Source organism: Phoenix dactylifera, unplaced genomic scaffold, assembly GCF_009389715.1.
Source record: "Phoenix dactylifera cultivar Barhee BC4 unplaced genomic scaffold, palm_55x_up_171113_PBpolish2nd_filt_p 000207F, whole genome shotgun sequence".
Taxonomy (NCBI): domain Eukaryota; kingdom Viridiplantae; phylum Streptophyta; class Magnoliopsida; order Arecales; family Arecaceae; genus Phoenix; species Phoenix dactylifera.
In genome coordinates this window covers 601,950-629,338 of record NW_024067723.1, presented here as the reverse complement: position 1 = coordinate 629,338, position 27,389 = coordinate 601,950, and the positions used below count along the sequence as shown (strand labels likewise).

At 43.3% G+C, this 27,389-nt stretch overlaps 1 protein-coding gene across 6 annotated transcripts; it reads right to left on the bottom strand.

The window, feature by feature from the left end:
• On the bottom strand, positions 1 to 22,884 carry LOC103720335 (E3 ubiquitin-protein ligase makorin). Of its 6 annotated transcripts, none has more exons than XM_026809703.2 (8): positions 22,638 to 22,881; positions 21,022 to 21,109; positions 20,076 to 20,913; positions 10,821 to 10,890; positions 1,751 to 1,839; positions 1,585 to 1,654; positions 1,196 to 1,318; positions 1 to 470 (listed from the first exon to the last, which is right to left on the bottom strand). In XM_026809703.2, the coding sequence occupies exons 1-5, from the start codon at positions 22,646 to 22,648 to the stop codon at positions 1,815 to 1,817; spliced, it is 1,032 nt and encodes a 343-aa protein (XP_026665504.1). In that variant the 5' UTR covers positions 22,649 to 22,881; the 3' UTR covers positions 1 to 470; positions 1,196 to 1,318; positions 1,585 to 1,654; positions 1,751 to 1,814. The 6 variants fall into 6 exon arrangements, with proteins under 6 accessions (XP_026665504.1, XP_008808204.1, XP_026665507.1 ...); XM_008809982.4 differs by having other exon boundaries at positions 20,111 to 20,913; positions 22,638 to 22,870; XM_026809706.2 differs by lacking the exon at positions 10,821 to 10,890 and having other exon boundaries at positions 20,111 to 20,913; positions 22,638 to 22,879.
• Between the last annotated feature and the right edge of the window lie 4,505 nt (positions 22,885 to 27,389).

Genomic DNA, 27,389 nt, shown 5'->3' with positions numbered 1-27,389 from the left:
TCACCCAAAATTACAGCTTTTCTTTTGGTATTAAATATAGAATCCGATGCATAAGGGCAATACATAGAAACCTTGTAAATCAAGACATCGCAACATTTTTCTGCATAGAAACCATGTAAATTAAGACATTCCAACAGTTTTATGTTGGACAGACTCACCCCATTAACAATATTATAACAATATTAATTCATTTTAAATTTTAAAGCCATTGATCGGCAGAGCACTAAGAATAGCTAACAGAACGATGCCAAAATTTGTATGCGTGATGATGCTGAAAAAGAGACGTGCATAAGGTCTCACACAACAACACAACTCTGCGGCTGTTGTTCATGGTAACACGACATTATTTGTGTTTTCCTTTTCCCCTGGCTATTTCTGTTTTTCTTCACCGTCTAAGATTTTTTTTTTCCCAACTGATAATTAAGCAAGCCCAACCGTATGTCTCTATCCTTGATCAAGTCAAAATAATTCTGCATTAAAAAGCCAATATATCAGGTCAAAGATTCAGAATAGACTAGAAAGTAATGACCCAAAATTACTGCATCGATCTTGAATTTATAAGCAAATAGAAATTATACCGGAAATGTTTGAGGATATTAGTATTCTTTAACTATATGTGAAGGGAAAAGGGCAACAGTTCCCTCTCACAGCCATAAGTTTCATTGTAGGTGTACAAAGACATCCCACAATTTGGGTGCCAGATTTATGCACAACTCGATCATTTAGGATGAAACTATACATCAACAGATGACCCTTTACAAGCTGATTGTGATATAAATATTCCCAACTTAAAAAAATAGTCACAATATAAATTGGATTAATTATTGATAAAATTAGAAATTCTTTCACACTTGTGACTATCAGAGATCTCAAGAGAACAATGAACTTTGAGATTGTCCTGGTTAAACTAGGTTGACTGAAAGGGGCAGTTTGATATTACAACTGGTGCATTAAGTACTAAAAAAATTTAAAAGAAATGCCAAAAGTGAAACAATAAATAGACTAAAATGACCTTACACTCAGCAGCCTATGCCAGTAGAAAACATGGAAGACAGCGAGACATGACCCCAGTCAGGTCAAGGGGAAAAGGTGGAAAAATCAAAATAATGTCACTCCCACTTTTAGAAATCTTGCTTACCTTCTATTATTAAACAATACATTTACCAACCTAGAAATAACAAGAACTGTAAGTTACCTTTAAACCAGATTCTTGACAAGTATAGATACATCTCCCAGACGGCAGGTGGAGGTAATCAGGCAGTAGTATGAATTTTTGAAACATGAAAATGAACATGATTCCTGGGCCAATATATATTTCCTGAAACAGAAATCAAATAAAAGGAGTATCAGGGAAGTTCGTGTATATCGTCATCAATGCAGCACCGGCTCAAGCAGAAACTTCTTAAGTTGGATATATCTTTTTCATTCTGCTGCAAGTAGATTTTCTCTTCCAGTAGATATTTTCACCATTCGAAAATTGAAGTTCTAATCTAAGGCATGCCATGGAACATTCAAGGCTTATACTTATATTGATAAAAAGAAGTAATTGTAATTTGTAGAAAAGACTTAAATCTTTGTGCTTACATTTAAAGTATGCACGAGTCACATGGATCCTACATCCTAGAGATGTAATGCACTGAAGAAGTCCGAAAGCCTGAGACAACAATCAATTTATAAATAAACAGCAGCCTGTATGACAAATAGATTCCTATTTGCATGCGAAATAATATGGGAAAAAGCAATGATGAACCTAATATCCTTAGCTATCACAGTGTTCCCATCTTCAGCATCAAGATGCCGTAGTACCACTTCTTCTAAACGACCATCCCGGTAAGCATGCTGAAATAGTAGATAAGCTTGTACAATCAGGAATTCATACCTTGATATCAAGGTAAGAAATCAAATCATAAGTAGCTAGAGTTGTGCACATCTTATAAACTAAACATAAATGCGTGCCCGAGATAATGCTGGAGAAGCCAAAAGGTGATGCAACATTAGCAAAATAAAACGGAAGAGATGAATGACATATCATCAGAAAAGACAAACACCATTAATGTGAAAATTGATATATATCAAGGCCTAACTTGCATAGATTAGCTAAACAACAAATAATATCATAGGAGTTCAACACATAACTTACTGTAAGAAAAACTCACCATGAAATACCATGCTAACTGGAAGTAGGTAAAGAATACCTTCTTCCTTTTCTGAGCAAGGCCGGGAGAAAACTTGCAAATATATTTTATCACACATTGTATTCAAATTTTGACCTATATCGCATTATTTAAATATTTAAGAAACTGAGAATGAACAGAATCCAGGCTGCAATTACAATACTACCGTACAGGAAAAATGACAACAATGATCCAGGGGAACAGAATCAAGAATGAACTAAGAGAAAAACAGAATCATCAAAAACTGAAACAAGTGTATACTTGACTTCCTAGTCAGGAAACATTATAAGTATCCAATGTCCGATCAACCTCATCAGCCAGAAATAACAAATTCTGCATCAATTTATTATACCATGTACACATGCTTCAGTTTTGAATTCCTAAGATTTAAAGCATCTCACTTCCAATGCTCCTTTTTAGGATCACGTAAAGATATGTTCCTACTAGAAGCCAATACTCCTGGACGGCAAATTGAATAGGCAATTACAAGAATGAAACATTGACCAAGAACACAAAACCCGGTCTTGAGCAAGCATTGAAGTGCCCACCAACTTCGTAAGAATAAACAAAAAGCAAAATTAAGGATTGATTCCCATATAGCCTTCTAGCACAAGTTGGGAGGCAACTCAAAATTCAAAGTCCACTTAGTTCAAATTCAACAGAATAAACATCCACACATTACAGCTGAAGAAACAAAATGGAGATCAGTTCTCATTATCACTTGATGAGTCCCAGTCATCAAAACCCAACTGCATAAGTAGAGCACTCATCCCCAATAAACTGCCAATATCTTCAGTATCAAGATCCCTGAGTACCTCTTCTTCTATAACCAGTTGCCTGGCAAGATCAACTAACTCCTCTTCTATGACTAGTTCTCTGACAAGGTTTTCTATTGCCTCTTCTGCTACAACTAGTTGTCTGGGCCTGTACGTACAAGGCCTAAAGTTAGGTGGCCTTTTTGCATGCGGCTTGTAAGTGTGCTGGAACACCACAAACATGGTACTCATTAAAACCCGAACCCTTTTGAAATAGTTGAACAAGTTGCAGAATAAAAATTAAAAGACACGTCACAGATATCCTGGCATTTACTTGTCTTTATCTAGCAAATACTTAATTAATACAAGAAACAAGTTCTGCAAAATAAGTTCCAACAAGATTGAGCTGTTAAATAAAATAAATTGTAATGAAAGAGATAATTAATATGATGACAACAACCATGAGCATGGAACTCGTCAAAGAACAAAGACGACAGAAAGGATCAGATTAACAAGAATATTAGCTGTAACAACATAAATTTACCAGATGCAGTTCACTTTGGTCAGATTTATAATTTACTTCAGGAATATAAATATACATATAACTTGAGGTAAGAAAAAATATCCTAGTAAAAGAATTGGTCTTGTTGCTGTGCGACAAATGGATTGCAGCTAGATATGGAGGATGCACATTCACCCCCGAGTGGCCTTGTTTCTGTGAAAGGTAGCTTGGGGGTGTTTACCTACCAGTGGAGTTTTGGTGAGGCGGAGTGAAGGATTCCTGCCGGATGTGGAGCTTGTCAGGCGACGGAGGAGTCCATTTACCATGTTCTTTTTGGGTGCCCAAGAGCCAGTCAGATATGGAGATGTGCCTCAGCTCAGCCTGACCAGGGGCAGATGTGGGCATCCACCGAGAAGTTCGTACGGCATTTGGAGGCCTCAGCTCGGGGGTCCGGACGGGAGGAGAGGGGAACTCGTGATGCCTACCTGGCCTATCATTGTTGGCTAGATAGCAATACATGAGTTTTCGACGGCGATAACACCTACCCGAGGGTAGTGGCGAACCGAGCTCTACGGCATGCGGCGGAGATCACCGGCACCATTGAGGCTTCACCTACTAGGTTGGTCAGGAACATCTAGGGCCCCCATTCTGCTCTTGCAGCATCCAGAACGATATTGGTATCCTGGATGCCTCTACCCCTTAGCTTTCTCAAGGTGAACTTGATAGGAGCGTAGCAGAGGACGGGAGCTGCGAAGGCATGGGATTTGTCATAGGGATCACGACGCGAGACTCGTGGCGGCAGGTGGACAGAGGATTTTTGACTCGTCAGTAGTGACCGTTGAGCTTCAGACGGCCTGGGAGGGTGCCTCCTATGCGAGGCAGGTACCAGGTGCGGATCGCATCCTCCTCGAGGGGGATTCGACCACGGTAATTGAGTGGATCCGGGGATGGGGGTGCTCAATCGAGGACCGGCCGTTGCTTCACGATATTCGCAAAGCACTGGGGGAGGCTGACTCCTACCAGGCCACGCACGTATATCGGGAGGCGAACGGTGCTGCAGACTGGGTTGCTTCCTTCGCGGCTCATCACTTTGAAGATTTTTTTTGGCTAGACCACGGGGTTGTGCCTATGCCTTTGCGCAGTATTTTATTTTTTGATTTTGTTGGCTGTTTTCATATTTGTCAGGTGTGAGCCGCCAATGCACCAGAAAAAAAAAGAATTGGTCTACATCAAGAGGTGCAAGCATGAGGACTGCCGAAGAGGGTTGGGATCATGTCAAGCCATGAAGAAAGTCATTTCGCCTAAGCCATTCCATGCATTGGATGCTTTTAGTGATTAGTTAGTAGAAAACCCACATATCAGAGCAAAAGGGCGATAGGTTGATTGGCAAAGGCAGCTAAGCTGTAGTGTGTCAGGCCCATAGTGATTTGATGCAAGTAAGAGTCTCTTTCTAACAGACATGAGTTTCGAAAAACCCTGGCTTGGATGACATGAAATGCCACAAACTAGAAACTTCGTTTTAAAAAAGGCGTAAATTAGCATGAAGTACTTATATGGTGTTCAGATTTGACTTTGCAGGTTGCATAATTGATGTGGGTATATGCATCATAAACATAAGAAGATGCATATGGGTGTACAACATAGCATGAAAGTTGGTGCTTCCCGTTTATTCTACAAGTTATGCTTCTTTCACATAATACAAATAAAAAACAAAGAGTTATCAAACATATATAAAAATTGATAATGGAGATAACATTGAAAGGGGGATAGATTGCAAAAACAGTATAGAGAAACAAAATATTATACCCATATACTCATGTTATGTAATAAACAACAATACAAATATTCAAATATTAACACAAAAGACTAGAAGGAAACTAGATCTGATCACGAGCTAGGTGGCCCGGCCGGGCCGGCACAAAATTTAGTAGTCTTGGGCACTAAAATAGGCCCATGGAACAGGCCTGGGCAAAAAATTAGGCTCGACCTCAAAATCGAGACGGGCCTGAAAAATTAAAAAATAGCCCAGCCTAAGATTATATATTATAATAAAATAATATATTATATAGTATAATATAACAACAATAACAATATATTATTGGAATATTGCAACAGGTTGAGGGAACTAAATTACATTATTTGGCTGAAATGTACTGTTTAATTGTTATTTTGCACTATAAGACTATATTGCACTTAGCCTATAATAGTTGGGGGGAAGAGGAAATCGGGCCGAGTGGGTGGGCCAAGGATTGGCTCTTCAAGATTGGGCCGATTCTAGGCATAGATGTCAGGCCTAAGTTCTACTGTAGAGCTTGGCCCGGCCCGATGTTTGATCAGTTCTAAAGGCAACTAAACCCAATGAAGTAGCCAAGCATCTTTTGAGGACTGGAAGATATTGATTCTGCGAACCTGCAAATCTTCTGTCACCTGATCTTCTTATAATCTGGTAAGTACATATATGCGCTTGCAATTAAGAACTGAGAGCATATATTTATCTAGTCATTTCTCAGGATAGTGGCTTCCATTACATTTTTGAGTTGCATTAGGGAAATGCTACTGAATGTGAAGTAATGCCATATATATGTTAGTAATAATTTAGAATGTTAACTTAAACCGCACCTGCATTTCAAAACCCAAAGTCTTTCAATTTGCATAATTTCGCAATCTAAGTCTTAGACAACATCCTCTGGTACTATCCATTCTTCTAACAAACATGGTCCAATGAAGTAAAAACCATGACTCGACATTCAAAGTATAGTGGATTTATTGCTACAAGCTTTTCCAAAACAGAACATTTGCATATCTATCCATTAAGATTTTGAGTTCTTTATCCAATCAGTTATATAGGTGTTCCAGATGAAAAGAGGAGGACAAATTGCACCAGCATAGACATTTAAGGCTTTATTTTACTTATCAAATATAATAAATTGGCATACATAGAGCATGCACGCATACACATACAAACATACACATTGGGGCAAGGTCTACCAAACTAGTATTGGGACCCGTATCGGTTGGCGGACGGGTCGGTACAGTATCAGTTTAGTACCGTGCCAACACACGGTGCGCTTGGCAAATTGATTTAATTGGTAATCAATCTTTTTGAACTTTTTCAATGATTTTAAATCTAATCTAATTTTTTATTATTTTTTTGACATTTTTTGATGTTTTTATGATTCTTGTTTAACCTAAATGATGCATCTTATTGTTTTGAAATGATACAAAACATAAAATGATTAGCGAGATGCTGCATGCTATAAGAAGCAACATGAAATATCCTCAAATCAAGTCGTGAGTTGAAAAATATAAAATAATACAATCAATTATATATATTTAAAGTACAACAATACATACTAATTTCTAAAATTTTGTCGAGTGGCGATGCCTCTCGTAGATATCCGGATGATTAGCATAGTCAAGGGCACATCAACCCACCCCTCTACCCAAGCAGTGTTGTAGTCTTATATGTTCATTCAATAAGAAACGCGCTCCAAGTTATAAGCACTCTTGAATCTCTCGCTGAAGCTCTGGCTCTGAAATATGTTCTCTATCTAATAAACTGGCTGATAAAACAACTGTGATGAGGCTTATCCGAATAAGCCAGCAGCAAAATCCAACACGTAAGATGCTCCGAACTGCGTAGGGTAGTAACCACTGGAAGATGCCTCAGACGCACTATATCTATATCCATATCCATATAGATCATAGTGTTAGGGGGGGCTAGCGACTCCGAGGGAAGGGGTGAATAGACCACGAGCAGCACGCTTGCTTCGGAGGGGATCCGCAAGGCTTTAGCCCAAGACTTATTCTCACATACTGCTCAACTGATGCTCGAGAGTTGCTAGTACACTTGGAGAGGGGATTGTAGTGACTCAATTCCTCCCACCCTCATATGGCTGAAGCTTGCATCTAAAAAATGGGAAGAGTCAGAAGCAGGCAACAGTGGCCAGATCCAGTGCAGAAGCCGAATATCCTAAGAGAACGGACCCACAAATGCAACTGGGGATGAACCCCTTGTATTTGCGAAAGCCAGTCGTTGGGCAAGGTCTTTCTTTAAAGGAATTCGCGGAGAATTTGTAACAGAATTAGCTCATCCAGAGGAATTATCCGAGTAAGGAATTGGAATAAACTTTCCATGAATTGGCGGCAAAGACAACTATTGTTAAGCAAAAGTCTCTCTTATTCGATCAAAAGAGCCTTCTTCTTCATTTCACCTATGGACTGGTCAAATTGCTGAATCCTACAAGTGGCTATACGGCTAAAGTCATCAGATCACCGGAGCGAGTGGTGGGGGTTGGGGACATTTTAGGCCGAAGTGCGAAGGTGCGCTCATTTTCTTTCTCTGATTTACTGTGTCGTGGTGTCAAAGTTGAGATGCACAGGCGTGCAAGATACGTTAGCTGTGTAGCGTAGGTAGGAGCGAGACATATAGGAAGGTTTTGCAAGGTAAGGGACACGCAGTGTGCCTGTATCAAGAAGCGGGATAGCTAAGGAACCTATTCGATACCTTCGTTTAGTGAATCAATTCACGATTCAAGTATAGGGTTAAAGCCGGATCAGTAAGTGGACACATTTTTCGCATTGGTTGAGCATCTTTCTTCCCTAACGAGGCGAACCAACCACCCTGCAGGCGTGGGCTCTCCATTTAGGCGTGGTCAGCACCAATCGTGTTCGGGCAACGAAGCTTACACTCATTCACATTGGTTCATCCTGCTATGCCCCGGGCCTTTTGGCTTCATAGGTGGAGAGTCCCGTCTTGAATGCATTGCTTTTTTTCCCACACCCCCCAGCCATCTAATCCAATAGCTGCTTATCTCTCAAAATGAGTTGCTTGCTTGGAGGGTAGGCCTCTTTTTGTTTGTTTCGTTGAATCTCACTTTTTGATTGAGCAAATAACTCATCAGGCATGAGTCTCAATTCCTTTTTATAAAGTAGAGCCCTCGCGGCACACAGACCAGTTTAGTTGCAGAGACATTTGCTCGATGATCCTTGTTATAGATAGATATAGCAACCTCTAAAGCTGAAGCAGCTATGTTTCCAGCCGATTAGATGGATTCCAACTGAACTTCAACTTCTACTTGGTTGATTGATTCACGAGTAGTGCTGGAATATAATTAAGGACGCCCTCTATCTAGGGCTGTTAACGAGCCGAGCCGAGCCCGAGCCTGGAAGAGCTCGGCTCGGCTTGTTTCACAGAAGCTCAAGCTCGAGCTCGGGCTCGGTAACGAGCTCTATATTGGGCTCGAGCTCAGGCTTTCTTGGCAAAGCAAAGGCTCGGGCTTGAGCTTGTAAAGCTCGTTTCAATTACGAGCTCCAGAACGAGCCCGAGCTCGGGCTCGTAATCGGGCTCGAGCTCGGGCTCGATAACAAGCTATTTTTCTCTATGTGGTCAGATTTTTATGAATTATGGTGCTGAAATAAGATTTTTCAGTGGGAGACTAGAGCTCGTTTGGGCTCGAGCTCGGGCTCGGGCTCGGGCTCGGGTGTAAACGAGCCTCATATTGGGCTCGGGCTCGAGCACGTTTAACTAACGAGCCGAGCCCGAGCCGAGCTTTTACCGAGCCAAGCCCGAGCAGCTCGGCTCATTAACAGCCCTACCTCTATCTTTTGTAAAGCTTCGCAACCCTCCCGCTTGCGCTAGTTAGTTAGACTGAAGGCCTCCAATCATATTCCACAAAAACAGTGGTCCAGGAACAATTTCCGCATTGAAGGTCAAAGTCCTTTGACGCGTCAACCTCAACACAGATTCTTGCATAGCTAATGCGCTTCTTCGAACTCGTCATCCTATCAGCATGAAGAGGTTTGCCAATTGCACTGTTGTCTGTGGATGCGAGTAATAAAATTCAATATACGACTGAAAATCCGATACGTCTATAGATCCTATTCCACGAACGAGGTCATCTGCAGCTACATCGTGTCCTCTTGAATCACTCCGAGAAGCTCGTCTCCTATATGCAATCAGATCCTCGTGGGTTCCACTAGATCGTGCACCGTGGTCCCTAACCTGTGTAGCATGCATAAATTGGGAGTCACCGGTGTATCGAAGATCATCCTGCGGCTGTCTCAAAAACGGTGGTCACGTATCCTACACTCCCTAGCTAGCAAATCCATGACCACAAGAATTGTTGCTCCTGGTCTCTGAATCTTAATGAATTGATTCTTCTTCCATACTCTCTATTGGGGCTGCAGGTGCCTTTTATTTTCATATATTTTTATTTATTTATATATTTTTAATATTTTTAAAATTTAAAAATATGTTTGAATATCATAAATTTAAAAAAAATATGTTTTCTACTTCAGAGATTACTTTTGAATTATGTAATACATACTACTAATTTCTCATAATTTTCAGTATTAATTATATATTTATATTTATTTTTAAATTTAAAATAATTTTAAAAAATAAATATTTTTAAAAAATTAATTTCTGCTCAGATCCATGTAGAATTCAACAATGAATACTATATATATTTTTCTAGGCCCGTGGGCATGCATCAAAAACTACTTATTTTTTAAAAAAATAAAAAATTTAGGCCTAAGCTACTATGCACATGATCGCATCAAAACTTGAATCAATGAACACCAAATTTTGTTGGAGAGTAGCTTGCATATCCCTAAGTACACTTCTAAATTTGCAGTCATTTTTTGAATTTTACTTTTTATATTTTATATTTTTAATCTAAATATATATATTTTTTAATTTTTAAAAATTATATATCATCCAAAAATTAAAAAATTTTATGTCATTGTGTAGATCATCCATAAATCTATAACATATAATAAAATCAAGGCAAAATCAAAAATTTTGTCATGATCTTTTCTTATTTTGCAAATTTCAAGCTATTTTTTCAAGCCAAAAAAAAAATGAGGCTGCATGGATCTTTTTTCAAACGCGCTGAATCGATGTGATTTTGCAAATTGGGACAGCTAAACAAACTTCCAAAATAAACTGTTGGGAAGGCCTTCCCAATGCTTGTTTTAACAAAAGAAGCAGAGGGGGAGGGGGCCCAATTCCAAATTGGGTGCAAACTGGATGGTTGCACTAAGTTCGAACGAAACCGGCCAATTCCGAATGGTTTTGGCCGGTTCAGTCTGGTTCGGTCCTTTTCTGGCCGATTTCAGTCAGTTTGGAACCTGTTCCAGACAGTTTAAGGCCGGAATCGATTCCAACAGGCGAACTAACCCGGTTTCCTACCGAGTCGGCTTGGTTCGGGCCAAATCGAGCTGTTCGGTCCGGTTCGGCCTATCTTGCATTAGGGGGGGGAGCTAATAACAAGGTCATTTAAGCAAGCTGCATGATTGCATTACCCTAAAGAAAAGTCACAGTTTATAACAATAATCAGAAATACTAAGATATGAAACTGAAGTCTAAACTAAAAACAAGCATACCCTGTAGAAACAACTAGTCCCAAAAGGACATGTCCCATTCCCGAAGTCAAAGTATTTGCAATCAATAGACCTGCCAAAGAAAAAGAGCATTAATCCCAAGCGCATAATAAGTCTTTTACAAACATTTATGGTTCACCAGACACAATCATGAACTTTACCCTATCAAACTTTATGATTTCTAGTGCATCATCGCCCTCTTTATCATGTCAAGTTTATGATATTTTAGACAATGTTGCACAAGTGCAAATTTGGCAATATAAGAAAGTCAGAAGCAGCTACAAATATATCTAGCTGTTATGGTAAGTAGAAGGAATTAACAACAGGTCGGCCACGTGCCCTCAATGATTATTACAAAATATATAACAAATGCTAATTGAAGTTAGAAAATTGTAGTGGTGGTGGTATAAGTGAACCATATCCATAATCGAGGGAGGCTGCAGATCTTTTTCTTCTTTGAGGATGGCTGAATCTTTCTTTCTTTCTTTTTTCTAAGCAATGGCAATGGAGGCTAGGGTTCTTTGTGGTAGAAGGAAGGAGGAAGAAGATGGGTTGCTGGATGGGTGAGAATGGGTTTGAGGAGGGTCAGCCAATTGACTAAAATTGGACACCAATTTTGGTGGGCGGTTGAAATTGGCTAGACCAATTGATTAGGCTGATTTGGGTTTTGTGGAGTCCTAGTGGCAATAGGACTTAGAGGAGGGCGTGGGGAAGGAGTCTTGGCGTGAGGAAGATGGGCTAGATGCTGATGTGGCGCACGGAGGGGCGAGCACAAAGGAAGGGAGGCGTGGATCTAAGGAGAGAGAGTTGTGGATAAAGATGAATTAGTTTGGAAGTCTCATCCAAACTAATCCTTGATGGCGTGAGGAAGGGGAGAGGCGTCCCACCTCTCCTCCAGCAATTGTTGTCGCATCTAAGAGGGGAGAAGTCCCTCTTCACGGGAACAAGGAAGGGAAATTTTTTTAGCATCCAAAAATTCTGATTTTTATTCATCAAACCTTCCCTTATATAGAAAGAGAAGTTGGCAATAGATAAGAACTACACAGAATTTTAAATTGGACTCCTAATCACATGAGGACTCTTTTAAAATTCAAATCTTCTAATTGACCAATCAAATACCTTGACACCTAAGCCTAGACACCTAGGATCCATATCTATGGCGTGTGGATTGAAACCCATCAAAAGGAATTCAGCGCCATGAATATTTATCTAGGTGGAACTCCTTCTCGGGTACCAACATCAGCATGAAGTTCGGAAGACTTCTCAAATTTCATCCGATCTCTAAATTTCATATTCTTATAGTCATTGGAAAGCTACGGATGTTTACTTTCTAACAAAATTTGAATCAACTTAATCAGACTTCTGTAGCTCCCGAAATCTTCAAAATACTATATGGTGGTCAATCTGTCATGGATTTCAACTGGATCTGAAATCTGAATTTCTTCCACATGACCCAATCAATGCCCTGGACTCAATCTAATCAGGCATTGGAGACACTAACCCATTGTGAATTAAATCACTTATTGCATGGACTCAAACACACCACAACTTGAACTTGATTATTTCCTCACACACCTAGGCCCAATGTGCATCCAATGTGTCACGCCCAAATGAATGAGGGTGATGCTCCTGCAGCAATTCTCCCCGGCTGGAAAAAGACTCGACTCTGTCGAGTTCTGTAACTGATAGAGCTCGTAGAGATCCGGGTTCAGCCGTTGGACTTCTTCCGTCTTCAACCAAGAACAATCTGAAATTGGTCTGCCCTTCCATTTAACCAAAAATTTCTAATATCCCTCTCGACGTGTGGACACAATTTGATCATCCAAAATATCTTCAATGGTGTCTTTAGGGGCTGATCGATGTGGTGGTGATGGTGGTACGGCTAGAGGGTCTTCATCTTCAGCATACACGTAATTCGTAAAGCTGTAGGTTTTCAACATTGAAAATTGAGCTACCTTGTAAGTCTTTAAGCAAATCAAACACATATGCATTAGGTCCCATTCGTTTCAGCTCCTTGAAGGGACCTGCGCGACGAGGATGAAGCTTCTGAAAATTTCTGCGAGGGAAGCGTTCAGCACTCAACCGCATCATCACAAGGTCTCCTTTGAATTCCAGGGGACGTTGCTTCAAGTCTGCTTGTTGCTTATAAATCTCAGTGTTAGTGACCAAACGACGTCGAACTTCAGCATGGATGTCTTGTATGTGCCTGGCGAAGTCTTCACCACCTTCGCTGGTCCTTGTGTTGATGGGAAGTGGTACAAGATCAATAGGCCGCCACGGCTTCAACTCGAGAACAATCTCAAAAGATGACAATCCTGTGCTCCGATTGACACTGCTGTTATAAGCAAACTCGGCATGGGGTAAAATCAGATCCCATGACTTCACATGATCGCGGACTAAGCATCGAAGAAGGTTCCCAAGACTATGGTTGACCACCTCGGTCTGCCCATCAGTTTGGAGATGATAGGCGCTGGAGAAGGAAAGACGGATGCCAAGCTTCGCCCAAAATGTCTTCCAAAAATAGCTCACAAACTTGACATCACGATCAGATATAATAGTCTTCGGGAGCCCATGTAAATGAACCACTTCTTTTAAGAACAAATCAGCAACTCGAGATGCATCATAAGTCTTTGCACATGGCACAGTGCGACATCTTTGAAAACCTATCAACAATGACAAAAATAGAATCATGTCCTCGGACCGTCTTGGGCAACCCAAGCACGAAGTCCATGTTGAGGTCCTCCCATGGTGAGCTCGGCAATGGTAGCGGAGAGTAGAGGCCGGCATTGGATTTTGTTTCCTTGGCTAGCTGACAAGTTCGGCAATTTTTGATGATTCGGTGGACATCCTTGCGCAGGGTCGGCCAATAAAAACTGTCCTCCATCATAACGACGGTCTTGTCACACCCGAAGCGACCAGCAAGAGCTCCCCTATGAACCTTCCGGATGATGTGGTTGCAAAGAGAGGTTTCTAGAATACATAGGCGTGTGCCACGAAAGAGAGCCGTCATGGATCGAAAAATCAGAATGCTGCCGGTGACTCCCTGCTGAAATTTCGGTGTAGGTAGGCTGAAAATATGCATCAGTAGAATAGAGAATTTTCAAATCATTGAAGCCCGTTACTTCTACATTCAAGAGGGTCTCACATGTGTCTTCCGGCTAAGGGCATCAGCGACTCAATTTTCTGCACCCGGCCTATGCTTCAATACAAAAGTAAATTGCTACAGTACATCCACCCATCTCGCATGTCGCGCACTTAGCTTCTTTTGTGAATTGATGTACTTTAGAAAGTCGTAATCGGTGTATATGACAAACTCTCGATATAGGAGATAATGCTTCCAACGTTTAAGAGTTTGAACCACAGCATAAAACTCAATATCATAAGTGGAATACCTTCGCTTGGCGTCGTTGAGCTTTTCGCTGTAGAAGGCGATGGGATGACCTTCTTGGCTCAGAACTCCACCAATCCCGATGTGAGAAGCATCACAAGCGACCTCGAAGAGCTGATCAAAGCCTGGAAGTCGAAGAATTGGGGCTTGGGTTAAACGTTCCTTGATGTCTTCAAAGGCTCTAGTGGCGGCCAACGAAAATTTTCACACAATTGGTGATTGGTGCTACTATGCTGCTGAAATTTCTTATGAACCGACGGTAGAAGAAAGCCAAGCCATGGAAGATCCTCACCTCATGAATGTTACTTGGCGTCGGCCACTCCCGAATGGCACGAACTTTCTCTGGATCTGCTGCAACACCTTGATCTGAAATTATGAAGCCAAGGAATGGTACTTGTGATTCAACAAAGAAGCACTTCTTCAGGTTAACATAAAATTTTTCTAATCGAAGTATAAGAAGCACTCGGCGAAGATGTTGCTGATGCTCCACACGGCTACGACTGAAGATCAAAATGTCATCAAAATAAACAACCACAAAGCGCCCAATGTACGGTTTCAGCACTTGATTCATAACCCGTATGAAAGTACTTAGCGCATTGGAGAGACCAAAGGGCATAACCATCCATTCATAGAGGCCATCCTTGGTCTTAAATGCCGTCTTCCACTCATCCCCAAGTCTGATTTTCATCTGGTGGTAGCCACTTCGAAGGTCCAACTTGGAGAAGATGGTAGCTCCATGCAACAAATCCAGCCCGTCGTCAAGCCGCGGAATCGAAAAATGGTACTTCACTGTAATCTTATTGATTGCTCTGTTGTCCACGCACATCCTTCATGAACCATCCTTCTTGGAAGTAAGTAGAGCCGGGACGGCACATGGGCTGAGGCTCTCTCAGATGAATCCCTTGTCCAAAAGTTCTTGGACTTGGCAGTGAAGCTCCTCATGTTCTCTAGGATTCAGCCAGTATACGAGAAGATTCGGTAAGCTTGAACCAAGCACCAAATCTATGGCATGTTGGATGTCCCTCATCGGTGGAAGCTCCTTGGGAAGGTCCTCAGGGCTTACATCAGAAAAATCATCCAATATAGACTTGAAATCAGGAGGAACAACTTCTGAAATTTCAGCCCCAACTTTCCTAAACACTAGTGCATACATGACTCCAATCTCTCGGCTGCAAGCTTCAAACTTTCTCATGGTTAAAATCCGTTGGATTATCAAATTTTCAGAGATAAAATCAGTGATTCGAAGGGGCTTTAATACAACTCTTTTGTTGGTACAATATAGAGAATAACAATTAGATCGACCGTCATACTCAACACTACGATCATACAACCATGGTTTTCCTAGAAGATGGCATGCCTTCATGGGCAAAACATCACACCATACTTCATCTCGGAAGTCCTTACCAAGTAAAAAACTGATCAAGCATCTTTGTTTAACAGGGATGGAGGAGTCTTCGATCCAACTTACCCGATATGGCTTTGGATGCGGTACCGGTTTCAGATCAGCTTTTTCAGCACTTCTTTAGAAATGATGTTCATACAGCTTCCATTGTCAATGATGAGGTTTAGAGACTTGTTGGCATGCTCGACGCGAGTGTGGAAGATATTGGTGCGCCTCCAATCTTCCTCCACGTTCTTCTCCTATTTGCAATCCATAAGAATCCGCCGCACGATGCACACGGGTAGATCTGAAGCTTCTAGCTCCACCGTAGGGGCTTCTTCATCATGTTCTTCGTTCCCTTCATTTTCCTCTTCATCAGCAGGCTGAGAGGGAGGAATGACTTCAGAGGGTCCTATGATCTCATCCTCCTCACATACCAACGCAAAACGTTGGTCTCGAGTAGGACAAACAACGGCGAAATGGCCTCGCCCGCCGCACTTGTAGCATTTGACAGGATTCTTCCCTTGCGGCGTGGATTGTAGCATAGGACCTTTACCCTTTTCATTAGCCCTTGGAGCACCCCTCTCCTGAAATGTGCTTCGATTAACATGGTTTCAGATCTGAAAGCAGGGGCGTTACCTCGAGGTAGGGCTGTTAATGAGCCGAGCTGCTCGAGCTCGGCTCGGGCTCGGCTCGGTAGTCAAACGGGCCCGAGCCCGAGCCCAATATGAGGCTCGTTTACACTCGAGCCCGAGCAGCTCACAAGCCCAAACGAGCTCTAGTCTTCCACTGAAAAATTTTATTTCAGCACCATAATTCATAAAAATCTAATCACATAGAGAAAAATAGCTTGTTATCGAGCCCGAGCCTGAGCTCAAGCCCGATTACGAGCCCGAGCTCGGGCTCGTTCTAGAGCTCGTAATTGAAACGAGCTTTACGAGCTCAAGCCCGAGCCTTTGCTTTGCCAAGCAAGCCCGAGCTCGAGCTCAAAATAGAGCTCGTTACCGAGCCCGAGCCTGAGCCCGAGCCTGAGCTTCTGTGAAACGAGCCGAGCCGAGCTCTCCCAGGCTCGGGCTCAGCTCGTTGACAGCCTTACCTCGAGGAAATGGAACTCCTCGGTTGGTGCTGCGCTCGGAAAACCGTCGTGCAACCAGTGCTTGCGCAGGGCATCTTTATCGTAGCTGCGATTCAACTCGAATGGCGGTTGGTATGCCTCCTCTAGGCTGAAGATGCGCGTCATCATTAGCTCCCTCTTGATGTCATCCCTCAGCTCGGATCGGTACCGAGTTAGGGACTGTCAATCCGTCTCCGTGAGGTTGCTGCGGATCATCAACTCATGGAATCGGGCTGTATACTCCTCTACGGAAGAGCTTCCTTGACGAAATTTCTGAAGTTCTTCGAAGAGTGTCTCCTCATAATTAAGGAAAAGAAACTTCTCCTTCAAACGAAGTTTCATCTCCTCCCAATCATTGATAGAGGGTTGTCGAAGTCGATGAAGCTTCTCTTCAACGCTATGCCACCATATGCGTGCTTGGCCCTTAAGCTTCATCTTTATAAATCGCACCTTAGTTTCATTGGGCATGCTGAACTACTCGAAATAGTCTTCAAGGGACATCAGCCAATCCTGAAAGTAGGTTGGGTCCATGCTTCCTCTGTAATCAGCAACTTCTACACGAATCCGCTTCATGGCATCGTCGAATTCATTGCGCTCCCGCTGATTTTGATGAACATAGTGGTTTCTGAAATTATTTTCCATACGAGAAATATTTGGAGGGGGCATCCGTTGACCCCTAGGTGGCCTTTGTGGTGATAGACCCCTAAAGAAGAATGCTTCAACGTCGTAGTCTCCTCCAAATGACAATTCTGAATTTTCAGAATGTGCAGGAACGCCATGATCATCTTCAAGATTGTTTTGCTCGGGAAAGAGACGATCCCACACAACTTCCATCTTCTGATTCAAAGCCGCCATTTGCTGGATGAGCTCGGCCATCATCTCAGCACATTATCATTCATTGTTGTATTGGCGACCACTTCTGGTACTCATGGCGACAAGGATTCGCTCTGATACCAATTGACGCAATCGGGGTGGGCTGCAGATTTTTTTTCTTCTTTGAGGATGGTTGAATCTTTCTTTTTTTTTTCCAAGCAATGGAGGCTAGGGTTCTTTGTGGTGGAAGGAAGGAGGAAGAAGATGGATTGCTGGATGGGCGAGATTGGGTTTGAGGGTCAGCCAATTGACTAAAATTGGACACCAATTTTGGTGGGCGGCTTAAATTGGCTAGACCAATTGATTAGGCTGATTTGGGTTTTGTGGAGTCCTAGCGGCAATAGGACTTAGAGGAGGACGTGGGGAAGGAGTCTTAGCGTGAGGAAGATGGGCTAGATGCTGATGTGGCGCAAGGAGGGGCAAGCACAAAAGAAGGGATGCGTGGATCTAAGGAGAGAGAGTTGTGGATAAAGATGAATTAGTTTGGAAGTCTCATCCAAACTAATCCTTGATGGCGGGGAGAGGCGTCCCACCTCTCCTCCAGCAATTGTTGTCGCACCTAAGAGGGAAGAAGTCCCTCTTCACATGAACAAGGAAGGGAAATTTTTTTAGCATCCAAAAATTCTGATTTTTATTCATCAAACCTTCCCTTATATAGAAAGAGAAGTTGGCAATGGATGAGGACCACACAAAATTTTAAATTGGACTCCTAATCACATGAGGACTCTTTTAAAATTCAAATCTTCTAATTGATCAATCAAATACCTTGACACCTAAGCCTAGACACCTAGGATCCATATCTATGGCATGTGGATTGAAACCCATCAAAAGGAATTCAGCCGCATGCCATGAATATTTATCTAGGTGGACCTCCTTCTCGGGTACCAACATCAGCATGAAGTTCGGGAGATTCCTCAAATTTCATCCGATCTCCAAATTTTATGTTCTTATAGTCATTGGAAAGCTACGGATGTCTACTTTCCAACAAAATTTGAATCAACTTAATCAGACTTCTGTAGCTTCCGAAATCTTCAAAATACTATATGGTGTTCAATCTATCACGGATTTCAACTGGATCTGAACTCTGAATTTCTTTCACATGACCCAATCAATGCCTTGGACTCAATCTAATTAGGCATTGGAGACACTAACCCGTTGTGAATTAAATCACTTATTACATAGACTCAAACACACCACAACTTGGACTTGATTTTTTCTCTCACACACCTAGACCCAATGTGCATCCAATGTGTCACGCCCAAGTGAATGAGGGTGATGCTCCTGCATCACATACTTTAAGGCAACAACTTCCTTTATCCTAAATATGCCTACTCTCACAGTTTCCTCAAGTCTAAACTACAAATAACAAAAAGACCTGTCATAACCAATTCTAAAATGCTAGTGTTGGCTAAAGCCAAGAACAAGGCTTTAAGCCCCAAGACTGAACCAAATCAATTTCAGGCTTGTAAAACAATGCCCATCCATGAGCAAGTAACTCCAAGCTGCTAGCCAAAGGCCAACAATTTTTTATACTTGTAAACTTTTCCATATTTCCAACTCCTCTATGATCCACAACTAAAAAGAAAATTAACAGTAAGCAAATTCTTAGAAGTCGTAGACGCAGAGTAAGATTGTTTATTGGTCTCTCTCTCAACTATGCAATCATAATGGACTTGAAGGATTAATTTATAATGACTAAACCTTAAAAAGGGTTGACATCATTTTTGATCAGATTTGGACACACATGCACACAGAGAAAGAAGAGAGACAGATGGAAAATAAATTGTAATTTATTGAAAAAGCAAAGGATCCACCAATAAATGAAGGATGGAAACATAAATAAAATTAAAAAAAAACACTATAATGCCCAAGGCTTTTCCTTCTTAAAGTGGGCAGACACACTAAAAAACATGATAGACTTGATGACAACCTTTATATGACAACCATATCATGATAGAGGTTAAATCTGGTATTATGTGAATGTTTGAGCATGAATTCTAACTCATCAAGAAAAAATGGAGTCAACTGTATATAAAAGAGGAAGTAATAAAAATTATAGTAAAAGTATTCTCAAAGTACACCCACATAGGCACCTAGGTAAGCCTTCCCTTACAGAAATTTTAGTAAATTCCAGCATTTGATCAAGTGAATCTTGAGCATAAATTATCAAAGAAGAATGCCTTTCGACTGTATAAAGAATGGGAATAAATAGAAAATAAAGTAAAAGTTTTGTTACAGTAGGTGGACCCACATATGCAACAAGGTAGGCCGAGCCGTGCGAGGATTAAAACCAGAAATAGCAGGAAACTAAAATTAGTCAGATGAGACTCGGAACAGAAAAACCAATCCTATACTTATCCATATTGAGTAAGTATATTATTACCTCATGGTATATCATGTAGAGACTAAACATTTCACATAAAACATCCATGGATATGCAACATAAAAGAAAATCTAAGGACGTGCAATATAAAAAAAAAATATCTAATAGTGGAAGTATACGGATATCCATATGGAGATAGATTGGATAGAAATACTTGAGCTTGGCTTTGTAGTTATCAATGATCTCTTGTTTCTCCTCCTTTGTTGAATACCATATAACACTGGGGATGACAAAATAAGATATCTTTCTGCATATTGGACAGGCCCTTACTGCATTGTTGACATCCATGCCAGAAGCTGGAGAATTACTCCGCCAATTCCGGATGCATGAAATACAAAATGGATGGTCACATTCTGAAAGCAATCCAAACTTCCGCTCAGCAGCTGTGGGCTTAGAGAGCACTCGATCCAAGCATACACTGCATTCAATCTCCTGACTAAGTTTCAATGCTTCAAGACGTTTGTTATTTTTCTGACAGAGGTTTATATGCTCCTCTCTTTCATCCGGACGGTGTGGATGCAAACGATGCTTTCCACAAATGGAACACAAATCCCCATGGATGTGAGGGCACTTTTCACCATGAGGACAACTACCAGCAGCAGCAAATGAACAGATTGGCACGTCAGCCAAACTGACAGACATGGGCCCATGACCACCTTGATTTTCTGGAAATGTATGAGTTTCAAAACTTTGGGTCCATGTTGGTTTACCAGGAGGAACAAAAGGTTTACTTGAGGCTGTTAACTCTTTTGGAGAACTTAATGCTGGTTTAAATTCTCCATTCAGAGCATCTATATGAGGATGATTGATTTGAACAGAATCTGATGCTACATAAGGGCGAGAATTTGATGACGATGATGATGATGATGCAGATGCCTGATGACGAGAAACTTTAACATGGTCATACCTGCATCGACTACCAAAAGAGCACACCCCTTTCTGATAAAAGGTGCACACCTGCAACAATAATAAGCACCAAGGGGAAAATATTAAATGGATGAGATATGCATTCTAGATAAAAGCAGTTAAACTGGATGACAAGGTTAGAGAGTTTAACATTGATACATTGTCGGATTGGTCTTTCCAATCATGAGAAAATTCACAGTACTCCCCTTTCAGGCATGCCCCATGTGCAAAGTACTTGCAAAGAATCCTGGATGAATTGACAAATATAAAACTGAGAATACTGTAACTAATTTATATAGATGGAGGTCTACGATGTTAGACTCATTCAAAAGTGACAAACACCTTGAGACAGGAGTAAGCTTCATAGATTTTTCTTATTTACTAAACAAATATTAAACTGGTAAACTTATGTAAAATGCAAGATGGATGGATGACTTTTGTGTTTCCACTTGGATATTGTACCAAACATTGGTAAATATTTAAAACTGCATGCTCGACTGCAAAAAAGTTTTAAAGGAAAAGAATTGGGAAAATATGCAAAAGATATATGCATCACTATGTTTCAAGATCCATGAGTAAGATATATGCAAAAGAATAGATAATCAATGTCTTGTCAAAATACATGGAACAATCAAATCCAAAGTTAGCATATTGATAAGTCACAATCGGTCTCAAGTGGCCAGTTATCTTGTTCTTCATTGAATTGCCAGCGCCGTTTCTAATTGACTAGGACATCTAAATTCTATCCCTTAGCCTCAGGGAAACAAAACCAACTCCACTTAGATGGATGGCAGGATGAGTCTCATCATTCCCATTCTCTTCAAAAATTCATATATCACCTCTCGTTTCTATCTTAAGCTCTTGCCTTAATTTGTTGGGACGGCATGAACTAAACAGATTAGAACAAGGATCTACACTCTGATAGAAGGAAGCCAAAATATATTAATCTCAATAAGTGAAGAAATCTCAACAAAATCCACATGCAATTAGGATGAAATAATCACAGAAGTCACATCTTGATATTCTCTCAACTTTATATAGTTTTATATTTATTATTTTATTGATACAAGTTTCGAAATAGTGACAAGTCAATTCTAAGCATGTCATCCAATCATCTCTCTGGTGGGATTTTAACCCATTCCACTGGTCCTTGGGGAAGGGTTGTCTTCTAACTCGAGCAGCCATAATCCAAACACAGTCGATTCTATACCTACTGAATCCCCAACCTTCTGCTAAACTGCCCCTCTCCCTACATCCACTCGGCCCTTGATATCTCACCAACAGAGGATAAAACCAACACAATCCAACCCTCCCCCCCCCCCCCCCGGGGCACCGGGGAAAACAAAAACAGAAAGAGAAAATGAAAAAAAGGAAAAAAAAAACTTTTTTTGAAGAAAGAAAAACAAAACCCTAAAATTTCGTATACATGTCTTCCTTCGGACTATTAGAAAGCTATACTGACAAGTTTCATCCAATCATCTGGTGAAAAAAATCATAAAAAACTGCATCAAATCTTTATCCTCGCAAACCGGAGTCTCAAATCACCTTCTAAATGCTCCCTAGACTTATATTCCTCCAATATCACATCAAAAATCACAAAGAAAGCACGATACAAGAATTCCTCATCAAAAGTGCAACCAAGAGAAGCCAAACAAAAAGATACCATAGAATCCAAAATAAAACCATATGAATCTCGAAAATGATGGCAGAAATTGACGTTTGAGATGCGTCAGGCTAGGGGAAGAGGCACAGAGAATGGGAAAGAAGATTATTACCTTCTCGACATGGGGATAGGAGAGGACGGGAGAAATCGAGCTCGGAATCGACAACAGAGAAGACGGTCTCGGAGAGATGAGGGGATATTTTCCTCCGGTTCTAGGGTTGGGGTTAGCAAGGGAAAGCAGCGGAAAGGTACGATCGTGATTAGGAAAAAGTGCAAGGGTATGAAGTTTTATGGGTCCGGTCGGTTTAAAATTGTCCGGACGCATGCGCTTCTTGCTGGGGCCAAACGCACGAAGAGACCGAATGGGTAATGGAATAGCTTGAATTAAACGCTAAACAATACGTTGCGCCAACAGGGGACAGAGAGGGGTGGGGGGGGGGGGGGGGGGGGGGGGGATGATTTGTGATATATGGCCGTCCGTGGAGAGGGTTCGACAGTGCTAGAGGCGGGGAAGATTAGTGGATCTGCTGTCCCCGGTCCCGGGGGGGCAGCGAAGGGCCGCTCTTGGATGGAGGTGGAGGTAGCGAAGAGTGTACCTCGGCAACCGGCTTGGACATACCACCAGATGTCCTCTCGTGGGTTGGAGATGTTGTAGAGTAGGTTCTCCGAGGCGGTGGAAGTCCCGAAGGAAGAATTGGAGGGGACCTGAGCTGAATAGCAGAGCACCACGGTTATTATGAGGAGTTTGGGGAGGAATGTTCCTGTGGACTGGGTGGCAAAGGAAATCAAGCGAGTGGGACGCTTGGATTATAATATAGAGTGCTTCTTGTTGATAGATGGTTTTATTGCAGTCCGGTTTGCCAAGGAGGAAGATTGTGAGGCCGCACTGTTGAATGGTCCGTGGATGGTGGCCGGACAGCTTCTTGCAATGGATCGATAGCGCCCTAATTTTGTTCCCGATGTAGGAGGTGTTGGCAGGGTAGTTGTGTGGCTCCGCCTACCACGGCTGTCCCTAGACTACTAGAAGAAGGAGACCATTCTCAGAATAACCGCAAGAGCTGGTACTCCTTTGGCTTTGGACGGATTTACGGAGCAGGAGAGGCGGTATGGTTTCGCCAGGGTTAAAATTGAGTTGGACTGCTCGAGCCCTCTCAAGCCGGGCGCGGGGAAGATTAGTGGATCTGCTGTCCCTGGTCTCGGGGGTGCAGCGAAGGGCCGCTCTTGGATGGAGGTGGAGGTAGCGAAGAGTGTACCTCGGCAACCGGCTTGGACATACCACCAGATGTCCTCTCGTGGGTTGGAGATGTTGTAGAGTAGGTTCTCCGAGGCGGTGGAAGTCCCGAAGGAAGAATTGGAGGGGACCTGAGCTGAATGGCAGAGCACCACGGTTATTATGAGGAGTTTGGGGAGGAATGTTCCTGTGGACTGGGTGGCAAAGGAAATCAAGCGAGTGGGACGCTTGGATTATAATGTAGAGTGCTTCTTGTTGATGGATGGTTTTATTGCAGTCCGGTTTGCCAAGGAGGAAGATTGTGAGGCCGCACTGTTGAATGGTCCGTGGATGGTGGCCGGACAGCTTCTTGCAATGGATCGATAGCGCCCTAATTTTGTTCCCGATGTAGGAGGTGTTGGCAGGGTAGTTGTGTGGCTCCGCCTACCACGGCTGTCCCTAGACTACTAGAAGAAGGAGACCATTCTCAGAATAACCGCAAGAGCTGGTACTCCTTTGGCTTTGGACGGATTTACGGAGCAGGAGAGGCGGTATGGTTTCGCCAGGGTTAAAATTGAGTTGGACTGCTCGAGCCCTCTCAAGCCGGGCACTCTTGTGAGGGGGAGATTGGGGGGTGTCGAGGAGACATTCTGGTAGGGATTCATCTACGAAAACCTTCCTATTCCCTGCTCCGAGTGTGGTCGGATAGGGCATTCGGCGCCGGAATGTGTATGCTCCTCCCCGATGACTGGTTCGGCGGAGGCGGCGGAGACCCGGGGGAAGGGGAAGGCAGTTATAGGGATGGATCCCCGGAGGGTGGTGTGCAAATGAATGGGGAAGGCGATGCATCGGAGGAGCCGCCGGCATTCGGACCATGGATGGTTACGAGCCGTATTTGGTATCAACGGGTGGCCAAGAAGGCGACTCGGGGCAAGGAGACAACTGAGTCCGGGACAAGGTCGAACTCGGTGCCAACATCTCCCCGGTCCGTCGAGGACTCCACTGGTGATAAGTTGGGAGCTGTTGCATCTCCGACCGACCTTGAAGGGTGGCAGAAACCCTCCAAGGTTGCCCGGCGTAGGACTTCGGAGAAGGACGTCTCGGAGGCCGCGCGTCGGCATGGACAAGGCTGGACCGAGTCAACCCACCTAGGGAGTTGGAGCAGGAGCTGAGTCAAGCCACAGGCTAGGCTTGGGTCGACTCAACTTGGTTTTGGGTTGGGATGCTGGCCTAAGCGAGTGTGGGCCGAGCGATGGACTGGGTTAAGCTGACGATAGGCCTGAGCCCACGGAAACACTGAGCCTTGGTGGAATGGGCCCGAGCCCGAGGAAGAGGTCCAGAAGCCCATGGAGGACGACTTGCACAAGGGCCCAAGCCGAGAAGGGGACGACTCCGCTTGCCGAGGGGGCTCTTCCTCAGCAAACGGTGAAGGGGAGGCCGGAGATAGGCGCCTATTGGAGAAGCAAGAGCTCCCCTCCCCCTCTCACGGCAGCGTGCAGTCGACCTCCTCGGGTGGAGCGGGAGACAAGGTGCTTTGGCGCTGTCTCACGACGTGGGGCGGAGGCACCAGCAGGGAGGAAGCTAGCAAGGACCATCTCTGCGGCGGCAAGCCTCTCGGAGATGGGGGGGTGGCTCTAGTCAGGGTGCTCAGCATGGTAGGGAGGTTGGGTTGGCTCGACGGGTTTGGGGTGGCTCCGTCTGGCACTAGTAGCGAGCAAGCGGCTCAGCCCGGCACATTGAAGACCTCGTCACAGGAACTATGGGTGAATAGTGAATCCTCCCTGATGGCAGAGCTGGATTCGGGGGAGCATATAGTTGGGGAATCCTGCAACTTTGGAATGGCTGGTGGCCTGAAGCCTAACGGTGGGCAGATGGGGGATCCTGTGGCAGCTATTAAACATCAAGTGGATTCTGCGTGCCATTTGGCACAGTCCGACTGTGGGGGGGATCATCACCGCATCCTAGTCCAAATGATGGCAGCAGCGAAGGGGGTGAGTCCAGCAAATTTGGTGAGTGGAGGGGATTTGAAAGAGGCAGTGTTTCATGATTACAACCCCGAGGTAGTGGGTTGTGATGCCCCCATGGTTGATCAATGAAGGTTCTTTTATAGAATTGCCGAGGCGTGGGGAAGCCTTCCTTGGCACCGACTTTCCGAAGGATTGTGCAACAACACAATCCGGACATTTGTGTGTTGTTTGAGACCCGACTATCGGGGAGGAGCCTGCAGAAGGCTAGGAGAGTGGTACCTAGATCGTGGGGATTCTACGCAGTGGAGTCTCAAGGGCTATCAGGGGGAATTATTGTGACTTGGGTGCAGGGATTATGTAGAATGGACATCTTCCATGTTTGTAACCAAGAGGTGATTATGGTGATCTCGGAGGACAGTAGAGATCCTTGAGTCCTTGCTGCGGTGTATGCTAGTACTGACTTCAGGAAGAAACAGATATTGTGGGAGGAAACGTCTCAGTTAATTAGTCAGGGTTACCCTATGATGTTGGCTAGTGATTTTAATTGCATTGTTGGTCCTCAGGAGAAGATGAGGGGAAGCCCTTCTCTTATGAGAGGAAGATTAAGGAGTTCCATGACTTTTTGACATCGAATGGACTAATAGACTTGGGTTTCTCGGGCCCTAGGTTTACATGGTGCAAACAATCAACAGGGTCGAGCTAGAGTTTGGAAGAGACTTGACAGAGTTTGTGCGACAGTTGGGTAGGTCCAGAGCTTTCCGAGTCATCATGTGAGACACCTGCCCAGGATTGCATCCGATCACAGCCCTTTATTGGTGAGTACAGATGCATATATCCCAGTTCGCTCTCCCTTTAGATTTGAGAAGTTATGGCTTTGTTATCCACGCTCATGAGAGATGGTGAGGGAGGCATGGAGTGCGCCAATTAGGGGTGATACTATGTATCGAGGGTCCCGTAGATTGGAGCTGATGAGAAGACGGCTGAGGTGGAATCGTAAGGAGGTGGGAGACATTTTCAGGAGGATTGAGGAGTTAGAGGAGGCCATTGCCAGGTTACAGGCTTAGGAGGCTTAGAGAGGGGGTCTTTCAGATGAGGAGGTGGGGGAGCTTAGATCACTACTGGCACTGCATGATGCCCTTCTTAGACAGCAAGAGATATTCTAGAGACAAAAATTAAGGGTACAGTGGATTGTGGAGGGGGATAGAAACACTAGATTTTTCTACTAGGCGACAGTGATTAGGAAGTACCAGAACAGGATCAGAGTTATCAGAAGTGAGGATGGGCAGCTATTGGAGGATTCGGATATGATCCAGAGAATAATGGAGAGCTTCTTCAGGGCTAGGTGGATAGAGTAGATTACGGATAGTAGACTAGTAGATATACCATAGCCGTTGGTAGGGGTGTTAAAGGAGGAGGCTACAGCATTGATTAAGCCGGTCTCAGAGAGGGAGATCAAAGAGGCGGTATGGTCCCTTGAGGGGGACAAGGCCTCAGGGCTGGATGGCTTTCCACCTTTATTCTTCAAGAGATATTGGATGATAGTTGGGCAAGATGTGACAACAGCTATACTGCAGTTTTTCAGCACGACAGTGATGGCGACAGATTGGCATAGGACTTTCATCACTTTGATACCGAAGCGGCAGGACGCTACGGAGCCGAGCCATTTTCGCCCGATTAGCCTATGTAT